Raw genomic sequence first — 21920 nt, 5'->3', positions numbered from 1 at the left:
CTTACTTTCGCATTTATAATATAAGTAAAGATTTACATTACGTCATTGGTCCAGTCGCAATCTTACGAAGCTGTAGATACTTGGTATTGGTTTCAAACCAGGTGTTAGATCTGACGGAGACTGACAATCATTGGCTGCTTGGAGCTTGAAAGTCAGCTGTGTGTACAATCTGAATTCACCAGGTCGTTTGGGATAACTGTCCCATTGGATTATGAGAGTGAGGGAATTAAGTTACTTAATATAGTGAATAACATACTTAATATAAAATGCCTGCCGTGACCATATCAATCATAAACACATCAACACCACCATCATATATTAATTTAGTTTTTTTTTTATTATTTTATATTATTTTAATAGAATCTCCAGCTAGGAATACACATGACAAGCTTTAAATACATTATGCGAGTTATGCGAGTATTAAGTCTATGTGCTTCCTCAGTTACAGGAAATCACAGCATCCATCACATACAACTACGTAACATCTAATATAAATAACAGTAACAGTACAGTAACATCCTGTTAATGTCCCACTGCTGGGCTAAGGCCTCCTCTCCCTTTTTGTGGAGAAGGTTTAGAGCTTATTCCACCACGCTGCTCCAATGCGGGTTGGTAGAAATCTAATATAAATAGTAAAATTAAAATAAAGAACTATACACATTTAAAATGACACGACTTATAAAACTAAAACAAAAAACAGAACTACTCTTGTTAAATGACTAAAATTTAGAAATAAAATTTGAAAAGCCAAAAATAAAAGTAATACAAAAAAAAATTTACTAAAGATACTAAAAAAAAAAATACTAAAAATACAAATATAATATCTTTGGGTCCATACCATCACGGGCATATTCCTTTATTATAAACATATAAAACCCACTTTGCATTAGGGTTTTTTGCAAGTCTAAAGTAGTATTTTTTGTATTTATATTCAAACGTGGATACTAAATCGCGTCCTGGGAAAAGTATACTGTGTGAATTCAAATTCTATTTATACGCTTTAAATATAATATATATATGTAGCCACTATATTTATGACACACAATTAAATTAAATAAATATTAAAATGCATTACGATATCTTATAAAGTCACATAGAATTTTATCATTTTATTTCACATTTAATTTGTTAAAAACTTAAATAATATTATATATTAAAAATATATAAATCATATATTAAAAAAAAATTGTAATTTTTTTGACATAAGATTCTTTAAAATATTAACTGCATTTGTCATCCAACTATTTGTGTATCTAATTTGCTCTGAAATCTTATAAAACGCAAATTGTTAATATCGAAAGTCAACATGTTATGTTGTCAGTATAATACGGCATATTAATACGTTGTTGTTGAATGTTTATCTCATCGTTTAAACAATGCTAAGGGATATCTTTGATATTTTAGCAGCCAGTGCGAAGATAGGACGTAATAGAAGACTGTATTTTGAAGTCTACTAGTACAGCAACAGCTTGTTAGGGTTTTAAGTCGATAGAACCTGTAACCAATAATAATATTTCTATTTTCCATCAAATAAGCTTGCTATCAATGGACTTTACCTACTGTAATTACGAGAATATAATATCTTATTAAGAACAAATATATATATATATTGTCTTGTTTATTTAACAATTCACTATTTACGTGTAAGTTATGACAGAGGTATATATACAATAGTCACACGTAGCCCACCCACGGTGCTCTAATCGAAGCTATTATGAAACCATAGACAATTTTGTTATTATTATAGATTTGACATATTCCCAACATATAGATCAGCATCAACGGTCTCAGGAAAGGTTTTTTTACTATCAGGGGGCAAGTTATTCCTCAAATATATATTATGAAATAGATGATTCTGGTTGCTGGTTCTCGATGTACGCGAGCTGGTTCTCGATGTCACCGCCTAACTGTGACATCAATTCCATCGCGAACAAAGAAATTTGGCAACTCCTTTCTTTGTCGCACTTCCAAAAAATGGAATTCCTTACCAGCTCACGTATTCCCCTCCTCTTACAACCCGGGTTCCTTCAAACGAGGAGTGAAGAGGCATCTTGCGGGCCGGCAAGGCGAAGGCGGCTAGTGCAGAACGTTTTTCCCGTCTGTACTGGCCGTCGTCGCGTTTGGACTCTACTACCACTTACCATCAGGTGGAGTAGAGTCATTTGCCCTCCCGGCGATATAAAAAAAAAAAAAATGAACGGTCGGACAAATGGGTCACCGGATAGTAAGTCACCACTGCTCATAAACAAGTACTGTAAGAAATATTAACCATTCCTGACATTTCTAATGCGCCGCCAAACTTGGTAACTAATTTATTATGCCCCTTGTAACTGTGATTACACTCAAAACCGGAACAATACTTATTATTGCTCTTTGGTGTTAGAATAACTGATGAGTGGGTGGTACCTACCCAGACGGGCTTACACACTAAATATATAAATAAACACGTAATATACAAACAAATAGCTCTCGGCTTAAATTGCAGATAATTCGAAAGTCTGACCCTAACGTTCAATTATTTATAATGATGAAAACAGTATAAGTTATCACGGCGATTTGTCTAGGCGCCGTATTGTCACGCAACATAAACAACAATAATTTTCTATTTGAAGCGTAGCATTGCAGGGCGAAGCTGCTAAACGGAGCGATCATCGCTAATTAGTTGACTACGGATGAACGCCGTGGACACTGCATGTTACATTTAGAACACCTACAAAACAACAGATGATATTGCATTTCTGGAACATATATTTGCAGCGACTTTACTCACAATTAATAATCAGATAAAATATAATTTAAAATCAATATTAAGTCCTCATGTAATATAATAAGACAACTAGCACCCCTTGAAGGACCTTGGACATCACCTGAACCTGGGACATCATCCGAGTCAATCAAGAATCCATCAATTCTACTAACAAATTGTTAAATTATCGCAAACGAATCGAAGCGTGAAAGTTGCCGTTTATCCGATTTTTTATTCTTTAATTTAATTATCGACTATTGGCATAAACTTTGACGATTAATTTTGGTTTTGACATAACGGTATATGTTAAAATCATATCGATTCGGTTCCGATTTGAATAAATATAGAATAGTCAAAGTTGGATCGGAATTGAATCGGGAGCGTATCGTAATCGTTGTAGTTTAGTAGAATTCGGCCCCAGGCCTCTACGACGTCAAATGCAAACCACTATTTATATTACAAATGAATATCTCGATATATATTTTTTTATCTTTAAACGTAGAATGTGATGCCTATGTATTACAGGCATTTATATATTAATATACATTAAAAATAAGATACACCAACGGCACGGACAACACGTCTGTGGAGATACAAATGCAAGAAAAATAATAATGATGATGATAAAATATTCGATTAGATTTAATGAGTAAATTTCATCAGACAATGTATATATATATATATATATATATATATATATATATATATATATATATATATATATGTATATATATATAAAGGGAAATAAATAAAAAATAGTTTTTTATATTTTATTAGTATATTTTGTTAGTTAGTTAGTTAGTAACAGCCTGTAAATGTCCCACTGCTGGGCTAAGGCCTCCTCTCCTTTTTTTTGAGGAGAAGGTTTGGAGCTTATTCCACTACGCTGCTCCAATGCGGGTTGGTGGAATACACATGTGGCAGAATTTCGATGAAATTAGACACATGCAGGTTTCCTCACGATGTTTTCCTTCACCGTCAAGCAAGTGAAGTGAAGTGAAGTGAAGGAAAACATCGTGAGGATATTTTGTTATCTACTATTATATGTATGTATTATTATTTGTTGCATTTAATACCTATGTTATTACATATATTTAAATTATTTCTATGTATTAAAATATCCATAAATATTTACGAAAATTGTTTAAGACATTTCGAATTGTATTACGTTAACGATAAGCTTCGATAAGGAATATAATCATAGCAAAAACCTATTGAAAAAGTATTATCATACTTATAATATCTTTTAAGCACAAATTCTATAGATTTCACAATATATATCTATACAGAATCATTGAATTCACTCACTTTTATCTAATCGACGATAAATAATAGATATATTCTGTGAAATTTTATTTTCAATCGAATACATGAGATTTCTTAAAAATAAATTAACCGAAACCGTTCTATTGTCATTTACCAATGATCTTTGACAATTGCATCTATAAATTTCGTCCAACGAATTTCAAATTCATGAATCAATTTATCTTTATGCGGATATGTGCTGTAATATAATGCGTTAAGAGCTAATTTCTTGAGTAGTTTTATATCAGCGTGTCGACTGGCAACACCAACGAACGTAATATAATAATCATGAGACAATGGTTCTGCCTCCCATAATCCTGGATCGTCACTTGATATTACAACTGGTAGATCCTTTGATAAAAACACGGCTAGCGGATGGTTTCTTATATCTTCTACCAATTTCAGAACGGTATTCGATACTACGTTTACTTCAATCGCTATATCCCTTTCTTTAGCTTCCTCCATCAATAAGGGATGCTTCACAATGGCAAAAGCGTGCCCGATTCGACGTGCTTTAAGAACGATCGCATCTACCAAGTTTTCATCAGAACTAGTTCCGTACCAATTCGTTTCACCAGCGTGGAAAAAATATTCAAATTCGTCACTTGCTTCAGATAGAACTTGGAGAAACTCTTTAGTGGGTACACCCAAGTCTTCTTGACCTACTAAATCGAATCCAGCGAGGAAATCGGGGAATTTCTTTTTTAATTCCTTAGCAATTTTCAAATATTCCTTAACAGTTTTATTGTCAACGAACCTCAATGGAGCGTATATTAGTTTAGCTCCATAAAAATCGGGATAAGCATCCAAAAATGTATCCAGGACATTTTTATATGACGCAGCGGTGTCTATAGCATCATATTTATTTCCATCTAAATCATAAAGTGTGGGTAATACGCTTCTGAGTTCTAAGTACATAACATTGTCATCACGTAGAGCTTTAAGGGTATCATAAAAATATTTTTCCCAGATTGGTTTATAGCAAAAGAGAGAAGATGTGGTAATAAAATACTGTTGAAACTTCGACCACACTACATTTATATCTGTATATACCTGGTTCGGATTCTTGGTAACAAGAGTAAAATGTTCTCTCAATTCTGCATCAAACTTTTCAATATTACCCGACGAATATCTCGCATGTTTCATTAGCTGCCATGCAGTTTTGCACGGAGACTTCGGAGGTTTTAGAGAAAATAAAAAATGTATATTTTCTTCTTCGAAACATACAAATAGATCATCCCAATAAGTTAATGCCAGAACATAATCTGGACTTAACATTCCCGTGTCATGAGCATGGAGAACAGCTCCCTTGGGCATATTTTTAATTAACTTGAACAGTTCCGACTTCTTAATATCATCCTTGTATTCAAAGAAGTGTTTGGAATAGTTAAAATACTGGGGATTGTTGAAACCGTAATCCAATTCATTATTTTTTAACTTCATAATGATTTTATTAGCTTGTTCTTCACTGTCACTTAACACTATGTCACTGCCAAGCATCATGTCGAGTTCTTTTCGTAAGAGATGGTTTCTTTCTTTAATATTCTTTTCATATACATCGTCGGTGAATACTGCACTTATTAGCAAAGGCCAAACTATAACCGTCCACATTTTCACCACAATTGATATTGCAACAAACGTCTTACAAGTTATAAATCAAAATTATCTGTTACAAGGTTGTTCAACTAAGGGACATATTATAATTAAGTGGGTACGAATGATATAATTTGACGCACTGTTTTTTTTACCGATAGATAGGCACAGTTATAAAATTATACGTATTCGAAATTCAATTTCAACTTACATATATATGAAATTTTTGTGCAGATTTAAGTAAAACACGATTAGCTATTTCGGGTGCTGCCTTATCACTGCCAATGTTGCTACTTGCTAATCTTACGCATGGCGATGGATTATAAACAATCGATAGTGTACCCTGTATTAATATTATATAGGTATAATATGCAGTTATTCAACTCTAACTTTTGGTATTATGTTCCAAGGTAATATTTTTATAAAAAAAAAAAACATATATATTTTTCATTTTTAGATTTAAAATTAGAATCAAATAATAAATATATTTTTTAATCTAGCACTACTTAGAATATTGTTGAATAACAATTGTTACCAAAAATATTTTAACCTGTCTCCCTTTATATTTCAATTCGCCACTATCCTTTGTTTCGAAATGATTTCAGAAAGTGTCATCCACAGACTTGCGGGTAGTAATTAGAAGATTAAAGGAGAGGTGACGAGTGTGCACCGAAAGATCTCAATATCATGCATGTCGTAGTGTGACGGCCATATTTTTTACTTTTTTTTTGCCAACGAATGCGTACCGCGGGGCGGTACCATGCTAAAGTGCCACTTAAACCTTCCCCAACCCTTTCGTTGCATAAAATCAGCATGGCGGATGAGACGCCCTTTATTTCTTTTCAGATTTATTTTTTAGTTTCTTTGGAGCGATGCTTTGAAAACGAACCCTTTTAGACGCCGCTGGCTGTAATTTACACCAGTACGAAATGAGTTTTAGTAAATTTTATCGTTTAAAAAGTCTATAGAAATTGCGGTTTTTGCAAGATCGTTTCGGCGCTTTACGGCCTTTTTTTACTTTTAATTATGTGGGTACTTACTTGGTTGCTATTTTTGTCGTTTTACTTGAGTTGAAATAACTTAGTGCTACAAAATTAAGTACTCACGTTACTTCATTCAAAAACTGCAACTAAACGAACTCGTTTTAATTATATAAAATTACTTATTCAACAAGTCTTGAATATGTGTAATAGATATATTATACTTATGTCAGTGAATAAGTAAATTAAAATAATAGCAGTTTTATCGCTTACTCCTCGGTCACGTCAATAATCGTAATTAATCAAGGAAATCGTACAAATTAAATTATAATTTTTTTTATATGAAAAAATAATTAGGTCGTTATACGCAAAAAATAAACACAACACGTAACTTTAATGCTTTTATTTTAAATTATTCTGCAAAAATATTTTTAGGTTTCAATTCATTTTAAATGAGAAACTGAATCCGTCGGTCTGTTTTGAATATTACATTTAAATATTGACTATACGATGTTTCCGTTTAATGGCAATGGAATAATATTTATAAATCTGTTGTGTCAGGTCATTCGCCCTGTACAATAAAATCGCATTCAGTGTCAGCTCAGTACCGGAGCGCGAACGACGAAGCGTCCCCTCACGCAGACATGCGTTTCGTGATTAGCTATGTGTTCGTATTCACTGTTTGTTACGCAACAATCGACGATTACAAAGCGAAACGAGCCAAGATCCTACGAGATGAGGGACTCTTATCTGTAGGGGGAAGTATACAACTCACAGATAAAGAATCAACCGTCAACAACTGTATAATGCAGCATAAGTTCCGAGAAGTGGACTACGGTTTTAATAATCCGCAATACTACAAGTTCTCCCGTCACTTCTTCACCTACAAGGATGACATATGTCTTTCTAAAGTCTATCAGATTATAAAGGATATGCCCAAAGGAGCAGCATTACATATACACGATATGGGTATTTTAGGTCCCGATTACATCATGAATTTGACATATTCGGACGAACTTTACATATGTTTCGACAAAAACAATGTTAAATTCAAATTTTCCGATAAAACACCGAAGACGCCGTGTAAAAGCAATTGGCAATTAATAAACGAAGCGAGAAAATCATCTAACAGTACCAAGTTTGATATGAAATTACGAAAATATTTTACACTGCGAGTTAGCAATCCCGATGCTTCATATCCAAGTATCAAAGAGTCTTGGGAAGTTTTTATGAAATATTTTGGAAGGGTCATTGGTATACTGACATATAGACCAATATGGGAACAATATTTCTACGACGTACTTTTAAAATTTAAAAACGACAACGTAATGTATCTTGAAGTCAGAAGTGTTTTGCCTAATTTATATGAATTGGATGGAACGCTGTACGCGCCACTCATAACAGCGAAAACATATAGAAAAACTATTGAGAAGTTCAAAAAAGATCATCCCGATTTTATTGGAGCGAAACTTATATACGCACCTTCCAGAAGTGTGAACCGATCACAAATGGACGAATACTTACGTTTAGCGAAAGCCATTAAAGCAGACGTGCCGGATATATTCGCAGGGTTCGATTTAGTGGGGCAGGAAGATTTAGGAAGTCCCTTAATCGAATTTATTCCCCAACTCACAGCTGCTTCCAAAGATTTAAATTATTTCTTCCATGCCGGTGAAACTGACTGGTACGGAACTTTGACTGATGAAAATCTTATTGATGCTATATTGTTAGGAGCGAAGAGAATAGGCCACGCTTATGCTCTTTCAAAACATCCATTGTTAATGAAAGAAGTTATTGATAAAGGCATAGCATTAGAAGTGAATGTCATTTCAAATACAGTATTATCTTTGGTTCGTGACGTACGTAATCATCCACTGAGTAACTTTTTCGCTCAAGGAATGCCAGTGGTGCTTTCCAGCGATGACCCAGGCGCATGGGAAGCTGATCCATTATCCGATGACTTTTATGTTGCATTTGTTGGTGTTGCCAGTCGCCTGTCTGATTTGAGACTATTGAAACAATTAGCAATTAATTCATTAACATACAGTACTCTGGATGCCGATGAAAAAGAAAAAGCGTTAGATAATTTTAGTTTAAAATGGAATACATTTGTTGATAATTTCAATTGTTCTAAGTATTAAATTTAAAATGATGATTTTACCTTTTACCATATTATTTTTTATTTTACAACATAAATAATAAATATGTATATAAAAGAGTGTATTTCTATTATAAAAACAAAATCGTGCAATTTAATTTTGCATCAGCGGATATTGTCAATTGAAACCGGATATTCTTATCGGATAATGTGAGAACAATAAAATATTTTTTAATTTTTTAATCTGACTATTGTCCTCACGGATCCTGCCTCCCAACTATACACTTTGATTCCACGGCCATATAAAAATATGATAATTTGCTTCATTAAATCTTAAACTTATATATGTGTTTCAGATAATTCTACCAAGAATATTTATTATAAATATGTATTGTTATCTATCTATCTATGTTAAAAGTTAATGTTTGAAGAGTTATGAATAACCATCCCTATCTATCTGTATCCTGGAGTCGACGTATGTAGCAGTATACTGGCAAAGATAAAAAATGGTCTGGCTCTAAAATTCAGTTTACGTCATAGTTTTTTTTAGTTTATATGTCATATTTTTATCTTAGTCCCAGTGGCTATTATTAGTGGTTATTATATCAGCTTGTCTTCCTCAATATTACGGCTATCCGACTAAAAAAATAAATTTAATTTTATCATTACATGAATGATATATTCAAACTATCAAGTTTTATAATGTAAATATTACTTACAGTTACTTGCATTAAATATATATAAAAATGTGCTAACAATAATAAACAATACCAATTATAATGTAAGCTAAATTGAAATTAAATATTTTATTGATGTGGGTTCTGTTTACAGTTAGAACAGACTAGCAAAATATTCTTATCGCTAACTAACGCCGACAATAATATTTTGACGACGTCATCAGCTAGACGTCAACTTATGACGTTCGAAACAATAACCGTAATATTTCTTCGAACGTTATACAAGATTTGCCGAATTTGCAATATATTTTTATTTAGAAACCAGTGAACGAGGTTTTAACTACATAACGGATGGTTTTTTTCATGTAGTGGAAACCTTAAGGAAGGTATCTGATCTCAAGGGAGGACGGAACGGGTTAATAGGAATTCTTACCCACCAAAACTACTGTGATGGCCGCCTTCAGTACGAATCGGAGAGGCGGCGGGATCGTGTTGATATGTCAAATCCGCGACCGATCCCGTGTTGTGCTCTTCAGGCAAAGATAATCCAACACCAAGACCAGACGATGCAGGGAGGCCTGCACTGCTCGCTAGTGCGTACAGCTACGCGAGGCTATCCCGGCTGCCTCCTATATAAAAAATCCATTAAAACAATATTGAAAGTACATTTTTGTAATATTCATTATAAAATGATAGGCATGAATCTTATAATATAGTCATATAAAATTGTCCGCATCGGGATGGATGCGGACTGCCCAAGATCGGGATGGTTGGCGTTCTATGGGGGAGGCTTTCGTCCAGCAGTGGACGGCAAAAGGCCGAAAAAAATATATATATATATATAAAATTGTCAAATTTCATCCGAATAAGAATGGGAAGGCATTGATAACACTTGACATACATAATTATATGTAAGTCTACACAATTGGTGAGTTCATAAACCAAGTTTTCGATAATCTTAGGTCAATTACTTTTTAATTTGCTACAAGCAAAGATCTCTGAGCCTAATAAGATAAAAATAATAAGTACTTATTTTCTTTATTTTGATACAAATATCAATTGTCTAGTAAAGTTTAGCCTTAATAAAATATTATATAAAGAAAACTGTACATCCTCACTAATATTATAAATGCGAAAATGAGTTTGTTTGTAACGCTTAACTACTCAAATAACCTTGGCGAGGTAAGAAATAATAACCATTCCTTACCTCGCCAATGCGCCACCAGCCTTGGGAACTGAGATGGTATGTCCCTTGTGCCTGTAATTACAGTGGCTCACTCACCCTTCAAACCGGAACGCAACAATACTCAGTATAGCTGCTTAGCAGCACAATATCTGATGAGTGGTTAGTACCCACCTAGATGGGCCTGCACAAAGCCCTACCATCAGGAATCAGGAGCTTACACGTTGTTAATGGTACAGAAAAAGAGTACCTACCTAAAAACCGGGCAAAGCCACGGGCAAAATTAGTATTTTAAAAATGGTAATGCTAGAATTTCATACAAGACGCAATGAAATTACATACGTTTGCCCGACTGCGTGAATTTATGTGTATGGCCATTAAGGATCGAGGTACTGAGTACAAAACAAAACAAAATGTTTCGCCAAGAGCGTACAGACGCCAAAAAAAAAACCAATCTTATATAGATTATTTATATACAGCTAAATAAAACTATAAACATGCAGACTATTTATATACGGATACTGTAATTAAATAACGTGATACACACGCTACTATGACATGTTATATAAGTCGATTAAAACGTTTAGTAGATATTTATGTATTAAATGTATGCAATTGTGAAGTATAATTTATATATTATATTTAGAAGTGAAAGATCGAAGTAAACATGTTATTTTAAACTGTAGCTATCAAGAAATTGGGGTTATCAAAAATATGATTTTCCCGTTAAGATTATATTATATTATTATATATTGCTTTCCTGTTTTAGGTTTATAAATACATTACAAAAGCATATTAAAACATATTTACATATACAATGTATATATATTAGTATTTATTTTACATAAGTTATTGACCAAGTATTTGTGAGTCGGCTGTTATAAAAAAGCAGTTTGTCCTTTTTTGCAGTTCAAACTTGCTTCGAACTAAAATTGTATCAAAATCGGTTTTTGATAAAATTTTGGTTTGAAGCAAGTTATTTAGCCGTGAAATCATAACAGACAGACAATTGCTTCCGCATTTATAATATTAGTTACTCGGAGGGGTTGAATTTATTTGGTTTAGAGTTGATATCGTTATGTTCGAAGTATTAAAGACGAGAGAAAATCAGTGACATACGTGATGCGTCGGTAGACGAAGATATGCTTTTACAAGCAACGGCAAAAAATTGGACATAAATGAATAGCAAACACTGTATACACAAAGATCCACGAAAAAAAAACCCTTGTCTGAAAACCTTTATGATACAAACAACCAAAACAAGACAAACACAACACAAATTTATTTTATTTTCTGGACAAGCAAATAAGCTCTCAGTAGGAGAAGCTGTAAGAAGTAGTTGTAAAATGATAAACCATTATTTTGATCATCAATTCGTTGGCGATTTCGTCATGTCCCTCATGGGTCTAATTACACTGGCTCACTGATCCTTTTAAACTGTTATATTTAAAGGTATTATAGCTGAAGGCTAGGGGGTACTAAATCAACTCGCATAAATAAAATCAGAGAGCAAATTCTACTAACAAATTGGTTATCGCAATCGAATCGAAACGTAAACGTTGTCGTTTAACCGTTTACCTATTCTAGAAGAATGTCCAATTTTACTAATTTATAACGATTACGCATATCATAATTTTTTTAAATTCCCGATTCAATCCAATCCAACTTTGACTATTCTATTCATTAACGTTACCTTATACCGTAATGTTGAAACCAAACTTAATTGTAAACTTCTTAATCGTATCGTAACAACCTGTAAATGTCCCACTGCTGGGTTAAGGCCTCCTCTCCCTTTTTGAGGAGAAGGTTTGGAGCTTATTCCACCACACTGCTCTAGTGCGGGTTGGTGGAATACACATGTGGCGAATTTCAGTGAAATTAGACACATGCAGGTTTCCTCGCGATGTTTTCCTTCACCGTAAAGCACGAGATGAATTATAATTACAAATCAAGCACATGAAAATTCAGTTGTGCTTGCCCGGGTTCGAACCCACGATCATCGGTTAAGATTCACGTGTTCTTATCACTGGGCCATCTCGGCTTGATTTGACCAAATCTTAATAATGGTATATAATAAAATTACAGAATAATAAAATGAATAAACAGCAACGATGACGTTTATATTCGATAGCGATAAAGTGACAATTTGTTAGTAGAATTATAATATATAATTAATATAGTAGTTTGTTAGTAGAACCCCGGCGGTCGGTCGAAGTTCGTAATAGAATCGGGGACGTATCGTAACCAGTATAAATTAGTATTATTGGGTGCTACGATTCATGTCAGTTCCATTTTTATGAGGAATATATATTACGATCCACTTTGACCGCAACTGTATCCTAATTAATAATAGTATTGCACCAGTAGAACTAATTTGTAAGTTCAAGCTCGGAACTAAGGTAAGTAAGTAAGGTAAGCTAAGGTACCGAAATTCGAGAAATAACAGAAAGTTATATACAACATTGACTATAATACTCATAGCATTTAAAGGGTACACGCATCAAAATAGCGTATCAATATAAGTCAGTTTTCAACATTTCACAGGTATGTTCTTATAGAATAGCATTACAGTAATTTACATCATTATGCATGTCGCTGGATTATCGTATTTAAATATTACTGGTGACGTTAAAAATGAAAAGGCTTTTTCAGATGGTCCGTAATATAGTATAATATGACAAAATTCCGTGTGATTTTAATGTTCTTTTTTTATGTTATAGGTAGGTGGACGAGCAAATGCAACCTTTCCTTATATCGCTAATGCGCTTCCAAGCGTGAGAACGAAGATGTTATGTCCCTTGTGCCTGCAGTTACACTGGCTCACTCACTCTTCAAACAGGAACGCAACAATACTATGTATTGCTGTTTAGCGGTAGAATATCTGACAAGCGGGTGTTACCCACCCAGACGGGATTGCACAAAGCCTTACTATAATGAATATGTCAGTGAAATTAAAATGTCCATAATATATATACAAATTGTTATATTTTATCTATCTATTAATATATGTATCTTCGAACTCGTACGACAGCCACTGTATAGCACTGCGTCATTAAGAAAGCATTAATCATAAATAGCAGGATTCATTTTTTTTTTTAATTTTAAAAAGGAGTCGTCGTTCTGAAACACAACGCCGTAGTAAAACCTAAATCATAGTATACTCATATGTTCATTAGACGCGCTATATAAAATTACAGAACCATAGTTACATATCACACTGGAGACCCCCATCTTAGCGGATAGCGAGCATTTGATATTAAAGTATTTTGAACCTTATCGCCCTGTTATAAGGAATATATATGTTAATTCAAACGATGTTTACGTTAAGTATACACAAGTTGAGTGTCACTCCGAGAGAAGAGTTTCTCGACTAACGAAGTCATTGTCTACTTGCTTCGTTTGTTGTGTACCTGTATATGTGTGAGTGACTGTAGGTTGACGTAGTTTCGAAATTTTAATGGACTGTTTTGTAGATAGAAGACAAAAACATAAATTAAAAAGCACGAAAAATTAAAAATTACATACTTAGCACATGGATACAACACAATCAACATACTTTGGCGGCGTTATCGCTACATAGCAATCTATTACAAATAACCAACTCAAACTTGTACTTAAATAATCATATCCAACTAAAAAATCTATATTTATCATCATCATTCGCTTTTCTCATAATTTCAAAGGTTCACTGGACAGTGGTGTGTAGTGTACTCAACATGAAACGGTGTGGAAGACGATTACACCAGCTTGCCTAGCGGGTTAATGCCCCACAGCCTGGTTGACTGATTGTCCTTTAAAAAATCACCTTAATTCCGCTCATTAGATATGTAACATCGACGCCGACCTAGATTATCTAAATGTAATAAATATTTTTAAAGTAACTGAAAATGCAATTTTCAGTATTGTACAAGTAAATTCTAAATAAAGAGGCATTATTAAGATAATTGCAAGGCTCTAATTATAAAGCTTTTTTTTTATAGAATAGGAAGGCGGACGAGCAAATGGTCTCACCTGATGGTAAGTGGTCACCAAACGCCCTTAGACATTGGCATTGCAAGAAATGTCAACCATCGCTTACATAGCCAATGCGCCACCAACCTTGGGAACTAAGATTTTATGTCCCTTGTGCCTGTAATTACACTGGCTCACTCACCCTTCAAACCGGATCACAACAATACCAACTACTGCTGTTTTGCGGTAGAATATCTGATGAGTGGGTGGTACCTACCCTAAACTAACTACTCTAGCTAATAAGGTTAAAAACTAATTATGAGGCACCGAAACTCTACCCTGATGACATAGCTATTGTATTGCCGCAAATATTATTTTTTGATTTTTAATTTAAAAAATTAAATAATTCGTTTCGAAAAAGCATAACCAAGCTATGTCCCATCGTTTATAGAGAATATTACGATAATAAACCAAAATTTTAGTTAAATCAGCGTAATGTTGAGAATTTATAACAATAAATATTGGTAATATTAAATGAATACTATAATATATTACAGAACACAGCGCTCATAGTCTACTGTACTGTGAAATACTAAGCCAATTAAGCCATAAAATAATTACTTATAACATATACTTACTTTATTATATTTATAAGTAAAGCTTTATTTATTAAGAGGTTCACTGTAATGACCAAATAATAGACACCCTATTACGTTTATTCTGCGTCGCTTTATTATCAAGCTATTTTCTTGTATCATCTGTCCCTTCTTTAACGCGCGAAACATGATTTGAATAATTATTCTGTAACCGGAGTTATTAAACCTCCACAAATATTTAATAACTATATAAAATTATAATTTTTGATTTTTTTATTTCATTTACATTTAGTATTAAATATACTTACATGTGGAAATTGTGGCAATACTTCATTATTTTCAAGTTTCTTTTTTTTGTGATTGCAATATTTTTTCATAACAGTTGTTTTTTTAAAAGAGCGGTACAAGGTATTGTTTTATAAATCTTGTTCTATAAAATCTATTGAATAAATAACGAGGATGTTCAAACCTTTTCAATTAATAAAATGAATGAATTCAATTGAGGTTTTGTTTTCATGCTTATTGTTGGACGCTAATTGAATAGCAGACGTACCTAGCATGCTACGATATAGATATTGATACTATTCTATGAAGGACGCACTTCTCTGTAGTAGAGGTACTTCTATAGAAGAATAATTATTATTTGTTTGTATGCAGACACAATAACATTTGTTTCATTTATTTGAATGTATTGAAATATTTTTACATCAATAAGTGGAGTATCTGATCTCGTAAAGGTTACAATAGTATTTTTTTATTTGCTCTTCGAATTCCAATTTTAAATATTTTTTACAAAGTATGACTTCTACAAGTTTGTGTATTCAATAAAACAATATCATATCTGTAATAATTGTGAGTCGCAATGCACAATTAGGAAGATGTAAATTAAATAAATATTATTTTTTTATACTAAAATAATCTTTACACGATTATAATAATATGTGTGAAAAAATTATAAATATATCATGTAAACTTTTTTTTTATAAGCAAATCAATTTGAGCGCTGTCGTATAATTCTTGCTCCGTCCGAGTATTGACTGTGACGTTACAACGCCCGTTCTTTATTGCGGGCGACTCTTTTGCGAGACGCGCATTGATAATTTTGTATTTATTTTATCGTTCTTTGTGATTTGACGCCGCACATATGTTCTTTTACTTATAATAATATTACAACGATTATTAATATATTATTTTATGCTAAAATAAGAGCAGTATTTTCACGTAGACTAACAAATAATCTACCGGAAGTCGATCTTACGATTGCAGATTCTTTCACAAATTACTCGAAATATATTAGTGAGCTTATTATTATTGTTTATTTTAATATTTTGTTAATGCAGTTGATCATAACAGTGATCGGCAATAAGTCCGTATTCTTCATGTAGATACTAGTGCTTTCTGCTTTCTATAGAAGATATATAATATACATTTCTTACATTTTATTTTACGTACACAGTTCGGGGTGCGATAGTTACGATATAGAGCCACGGCATATTATTGTAAATTTCCTCTAATGAAAGTGCAAAGAAAATTAACAATCTCGAACGTGAAGGATGCAAACATACTATGTCATTGGTAGCGCTCATAGCGATGTGAGGAGCCTACTTTTAATGAAATAATCAGTTACTGGAAGAAACCTTTTTTATGTCTTTGTTAAGTCGGCCTTAAAGGAATGCGTAGGCTTAGGCTTTTCTTGAAGGTTCTATGTTATAACGGTTCGGAAAAGTCGCCGGGTAATATGGTTCCGCAGAAATGGCAGGAAATGCTTTAAAAATAGCGCTGTAGTAGTGGATTTCCAGACATCGAGATGGTATGGATGGAATTTAGAATATAGGCGCGATGTTCAGTGGTGAAATTCAGCGCATGGGATTAATCTAAGCAGTTCCTCAGAGCATTCTCCGTAAAAGATGCGATAGACGAAGCAGAGTGATAACATCTCTCCCACCCCGAGATGAGAGCAGTACTCCATGCGGGGCTGATTATTCACCTTGTAGAATTGTAGGCGAGAAGCTGACGTGAAGTACTGACTTACCTTGTTGAGAACACAAAGCTTTTAGAGGCTAATTAGGCTTCATCTTGCAATAGACCGCGGCAACTGACGCCCTGATACTGGATTTGGTAGCAAGGTCATTTAGAAGTCATCGCGGTCAAAAGGTGACATTTTAGGAGTCATTTTAGAAGTCGCTAACTTGTGTCGTATTGGGATTGAGTTGTACCAAATTTGGTTGGCCCCAATCTCAGGCTTTAGTTAATAAAAACTTGTTATTTCAGACACAAGTTTATACTCATCAACGTGATCCCGACATATATTAGCGCGGCCGGTATATAAGGCGTCTACAGTGCTGTCGTCTGCCAACATTGAATGATGCTAATTTGCACATGTCATTAAAATACAGAAAAAGCAGAGTAGGTGGCAGCTTTATGTTTAATTGTATACTGTAATATGCCGATTCAAAAGTCCCCTTATAAGCCTATTTAAATGACATTTGTATCGTATCTACTATATTAGACTACGTATTTGACTTTCAAACATAATATGGTAAAAATCAATTTCAATGGGTCGCAGTCATTAATGGATTTCAACTTATATCATTGCCGATACGGCGTTGTTCACAAATCATCTTCAAGATTAACAATAAGCCTGAGATTAACTTTGAAATGAAACAAACTATTATGACAACACTATCGATATTCAAAGTATCAAGACCGTTATTACGAACATTTTGAAATTCTGAATTATGTTTATATTAAACGAATACCTCTAACTAGCATGTAAAAATTAAATGTTTGATTCTAAAACTAAAAACATAAATACGACAAATTTCACTACTAAGGTATCATATTAAAATGCTCGTCACGAAAATATCTACTTGTTTTTGTTGATAATATGTATAGAAAACGTATTTTTGCTAAGTGATATTTGTTAAATTAGGTTATAACTAGTTAAGTGGAATGGTGTTGTATTAAAAATAAAGGTAAATTAATCAAGAACTGTTTATAGAGCGTAATACAGAAGAACAATTAGAAAATCGCATGCAATTTCGTCTACGGTTTGTTTACCTTTATTCCTACTCCGATTGGAATAGGGTATACACGTGTAGGGGGGGCGCGAATAAAACTAATATAATTTATAAATAAACACTAAAAATGGTATGGGTGATAAAAACAAGAGTCTAATTCATTTAATTACTATACGTACATAATATTTTATATATATATTTCACTAAAAACAAAACACTAGCTTACACTAGATTACCGATTCGATTATAACCAGTTTAATCGGTATCGATATTTTGCTGTCACACAAACAGTGATGGAAATTTATGTTTATTAAGTAAATAAAAAGTGAAAGCCGAGATGGCCCAGTGGTAAGAACGCGGGAATCCTAACCGATGATCGTGAGTTCAAACCCAGGCAAGCACCACTGAATTTTCATGTGCTTAATTTGCGATTATAATTCATCTCGTGCTTTACGGTGAAGGAAAACATCGTGAGGAAACCTGCATGTGTCTAATTTCACTGAAATTCTGCCACATGTGTACTCCACCAACCCGCATTGGAGCAGCGTGGTGGAATAAGCTCCAAACCTTCTCCTCAAAAAGAGGAGAGGAGGCCTTCAGCCCAGCAGTGGGACATTCACAGGCTGTTACGGAAGTAAATAAAAAATATATTTAAACAAATTAATATTGCAACTAAAAGGTTTCATCTTACCAAACCTTACAATAAATTCTTCTCTTTTTTAATTTTAAAGTATTTTATAATTCATTCAGAAATAATATTAAAATAATAATATTCACTTGTATCAATTATTTAGGAAGTATACCTACTTAATTAGGTGGGTTTTATTGTGTAATAAAAAACATATTTTTTGATAACATTTTATGTAAATTTAAAGAAATTAAAATTAAACATTAATTATATTTTATGATTACGGCATAAATTAACTATTGTAACGGGCCCCAAAAGTAGCCATTAGTAATTGTTAACTTAATTTTTTTTTAAGGGAATAAACAAATGTATTATTATTATATTATGGTGCAAATTCGTGTAGGTATTTCGAAATGTAGCACCATATAGTTTTTTTTAAATTATAACAATATTTAAATAACAATAATTACATGTGATCTAAGCTTTCTCAATCAACCCCACCCTACCATGAATTCAGAATTTTAAAATTAATAAAAACAAAAGAAAAAATTTTGGTAGACGCCAGATAAATATATGCCATAAAAATGTATATGAGCTGTCAAATAAGCAAATTTACATACTACTAGTACTGAAATTAAATTGGTGGTAGGGCTTTGTGCAAGCTACCGTCTGGGTAGGTACTCACTACATATTAGATATTCTACCAAAATAGCAATATTAGTATTTTTGTGTTCACGATTGAAAGGTCAAAGCCAATGGCGCATTAGCGATGTAAGTGATGATTAATATTTCTTACAGTTCTAACGTCTATTGGTGGCGGTGGTAACACCATCACACGCATTTGCCAGTCTGCCAACCTAATTTGAATTAAAAAAAAGAATGAACAACTGTTTAACCATGGAGACTAGACAGTGTATAATGAGTAGCAGTCTATATACTGTTGTCTTTTTCATATTTATGTAACTAAACGTGTTGTTTACATAGAGTGAGACAGGTATACATTAACCAGATAAATTTAATAATAAATTAGTCTTCTCCAGCAGGTACTGCATCTTCCAACCTTTTTATGTATTTCACTCTTAACTCGGTTACTGCATCACCTTTTAACTGATCCTGAAATCAATGTTAATAAAAATTTATGGTATTTAATTTGATCATACCAAAATAGTAGTAATCAATACATACATCATATTATTATACATATATCTATCATATTATTATAAATAAGAAAGTAGCTGTATCTATCTGTTTCACTTTGACGGATAACCACTGAACCAATTTTGATAAAATTTGGTATGACACAAGCTTGAACCCAAGGAGTGTGTTTACTTTGGCTAATTATTTATACTTAACACTCATCCCCCTACCCCAAACAAGAGGGCGGAGACACGAGCGAAAACTAGTATAATATTATAAATTTCTAAATGTGCAATATACAAGAGGCCTCAGACCCGGCAAGTGAGTTTTATATCACTGCTCCTGTTATTGTACACCAAATATTGTACATAAAGCATTAAAGTAATGTAATAACAGTAATTTATTATATTCAGATATAATTTTTTTTATTGTAGATTGTAAACAATACTATTTGTAATGACATTTTATAAGGAATTCCTAACATAATTTTTTTCTCCTCCAATCAATACTATTTGAAAGCGGAAGTATTTGTTTGTTAAAAAATTCTAATCATAGGATCTACGGAGCCGATAAAAGAATCTAAACATGAAAGTCAGCTGAAAGAGGTCATGATCAAACCCCCTATACTTTTCATTATTATGTGTCATCTGTTTAAAGACATATTTACCTGAATAAACCAACACTGCACTTCAAGCTGCACCATTTGCAAAGCACCTCTGATAGCTCCGGGGATCAGAGCACAATACTTAAGCCCATTATTGGGCATTTCAACCCATTCACTGAGCGAGCACTGGTCCCATACGAGGGAGAATTCATCACCGGCACTGCTCCAGCTGGTAACAGTGGGCTGCATATTCAAGTATAACCTGCAAAGTGAAATTGACTATTAATAATAATAATTATGACGAACTCTTACTAATTGAATTTTACACTTGTATGTTAATGTTATTGGTGCTTATGTAGTCTAAAGGCTGAGTCTAGCGGTGCAGAGAGGCAATAGTGCCAGCGTCTTAGGTACAATCTTTAAGATGGCATGTTTTTTCTATAAATTTGTCATTTCCATCTATTAAGAACTCTGTAGTGCTATTATAAAAAAAAACATTTGTAATGTATAAATAAAGGGTGAAAATAATAAAGTTAACAGTCTACCTAAAGGCCTGTTGAATTTTATCAGCCGTCTCTCTCATTTCCAGGCAGCGAGTTGACGTCGTTCGAGCGAGAAAATCTTCGATGAGTCGCACGCCCATGTTGTAACCAATTCGCTCCAACTGTTTGTTTACGTCTTCCGGATTTTCGGTTTCCTTTAACATTTGGGAAACTAAAGCTCCATATGTAAGTGTCAATAGCTCCGAATTCTGTAATTTTAAACAATTTTTAATCGAATAATGTTCTTGTAAACATACATTCTAATTTAAATTCACTAAATAATTTATCTTACCACTTTCTTTGCGTCCAGGCGAGACGCTTGACGGGACATTTTTACTTATTATTTGTTATTCACTTATAACAGGTATTTTCTTTAATTAGAATTATATTTTCTAATGCACTTATGTTTTTCGTAGGTACCGATCACAATTATTGTACGTCAGTAAAATAATAAAATTTAGATGATAAAATATGACAATGACAATTATCTGACAATATGAATGACATTGACTAAAAGTCACTACACTATCAGTTCATCAGTTGTAATTTACGTAATATGACTGTGAAAATATGTGAAATAATGATTAATAAAATATATAATATGTAATTATTATTATTTTTCTTTATTTACATATTTTTTTATATAAAAAATCTAACTATTAGTTGGCTCTCTCCAGATAGAAAATAACTCTTTCATAAATAATAATAATAAATCTTTCATAATTTTACCGTAGAACTAAATCAAAATTTGAATACAGCTTGTAGACATTTAAAATGTCTACAAAGAAATATAACTACAGTTTTTAATAAATAAGTCACAGCATTCACTTTTCGATTACAATCTTATTTCACTATATTGC

At 33.0% G+C, this 21920-nt stretch overlaps 3 protein-coding genes across 3 annotated transcripts; 1 reads left to right on the top strand and 2 right to left on the bottom strand.

Annotated features, from left to right (window-relative positions):
* Positions 1 to 3944: 3944 nt before the first annotated feature.
* LOC126775441 (adenosine deaminase 2-like) lies at positions 3945 to 6018 on the bottom strand. The gene has a single exon (XM_050497397.1). It carries the CDS (start codon positions 5660 to 5662, stop codon positions 4163 to 4165), a length of 1500 nt encoding a protein of 499 aa, XP_050353354.1. The 5' UTR covers positions 5663 to 6018; the 3' UTR covers positions 3945 to 4162.
* Positions 6019 to 7134: 1116 nt separating this feature from the next.
* On the top strand, positions 7135 to 8933 carry LOC126775442 (adenosine deaminase 2-A-like). Its single transcript, XM_050497398.1, has one exon. It carries the CDS (start codon positions 7269 to 7271, stop codon positions 8763 to 8765), a length of 1497 nt encoding a protein of 498 aa, XP_050353355.1. The 5' UTR covers positions 7135 to 7268; the 3' UTR covers positions 8766 to 8933.
* A 10106-nt stretch (positions 8934 to 19039) lies between these two features.
* On the bottom strand, positions 19040 to 21548 carry LOC126775489 (trafficking protein particle complex subunit 3). The gene is made up of 4 exons (XM_050497467.1): positions 21353 to 21548; positions 21064 to 21269; positions 20582 to 20780; positions 19040 to 19890 (listed from the first exon to the last, which is right to left on the bottom strand). Exons 1-4 carry the CDS (start codon positions 21389 to 21391, stop codon positions 19804 to 19806), a joined length of 531 nt encoding a protein of 176 aa, XP_050353424.1. The 5' UTR covers positions 21392 to 21548; the 3' UTR covers positions 19040 to 19803.
* Positions 21549 to 21920: the final 372 nt, after the last annotated feature.

The sequence above is a fragment of the Nymphalis io genome, chromosome 18 (genome assembly GCF_905147045.1).
Source record: "Nymphalis io chromosome 18, ilAglIoxx1.1, whole genome shotgun sequence".
NCBI classification, from domain to species: Eukaryota; Metazoa; Arthropoda; class Insecta; order Lepidoptera; family Nymphalidae; genus Nymphalis; species Nymphalis io.
This window is presented reverse-complemented; position numbering and strand designations above follow the sequence as displayed.

Excerpts from the sequence above, each read along its gene's own strand:
- LOC126775441 (XM_050497397.1), bottom strand. The coding sequence starts at position 5,662 with ATGTGGACGGTTATAGTTTGGCCTTTGCTAATAAGTGCAGTATTCACC.
- LOC126775489 (XM_050497467.1), bottom strand. The coding sequence starts at position 21,391 with ATGTCCCGTCAAGCGTCTCGCCTGGACGCAAAGAAAGTG. Across the intron at positions 20,781-21,063 it reads AAAATTCAACAGGCCTTTAG|GTTATACTTGAATATGCAGC; the intron begins GTAGACTGTTAA and ends TTCACTTTGCAG. Across the intron at positions 19,891-20,581 it reads TGCAGTGTTGGTTTATTCAG|GATCAGTTAAAAGGTGATGC; the intron begins GTAAATATGTCT and ends CATTGATTTCAG.
- LOC126775442 (XM_050497398.1), top strand. The coding sequence starts at position 7,269 with ATGCGTTTCGTGATTAGCTATGTGTTCGTATTCACTGTTTGTTACGCA.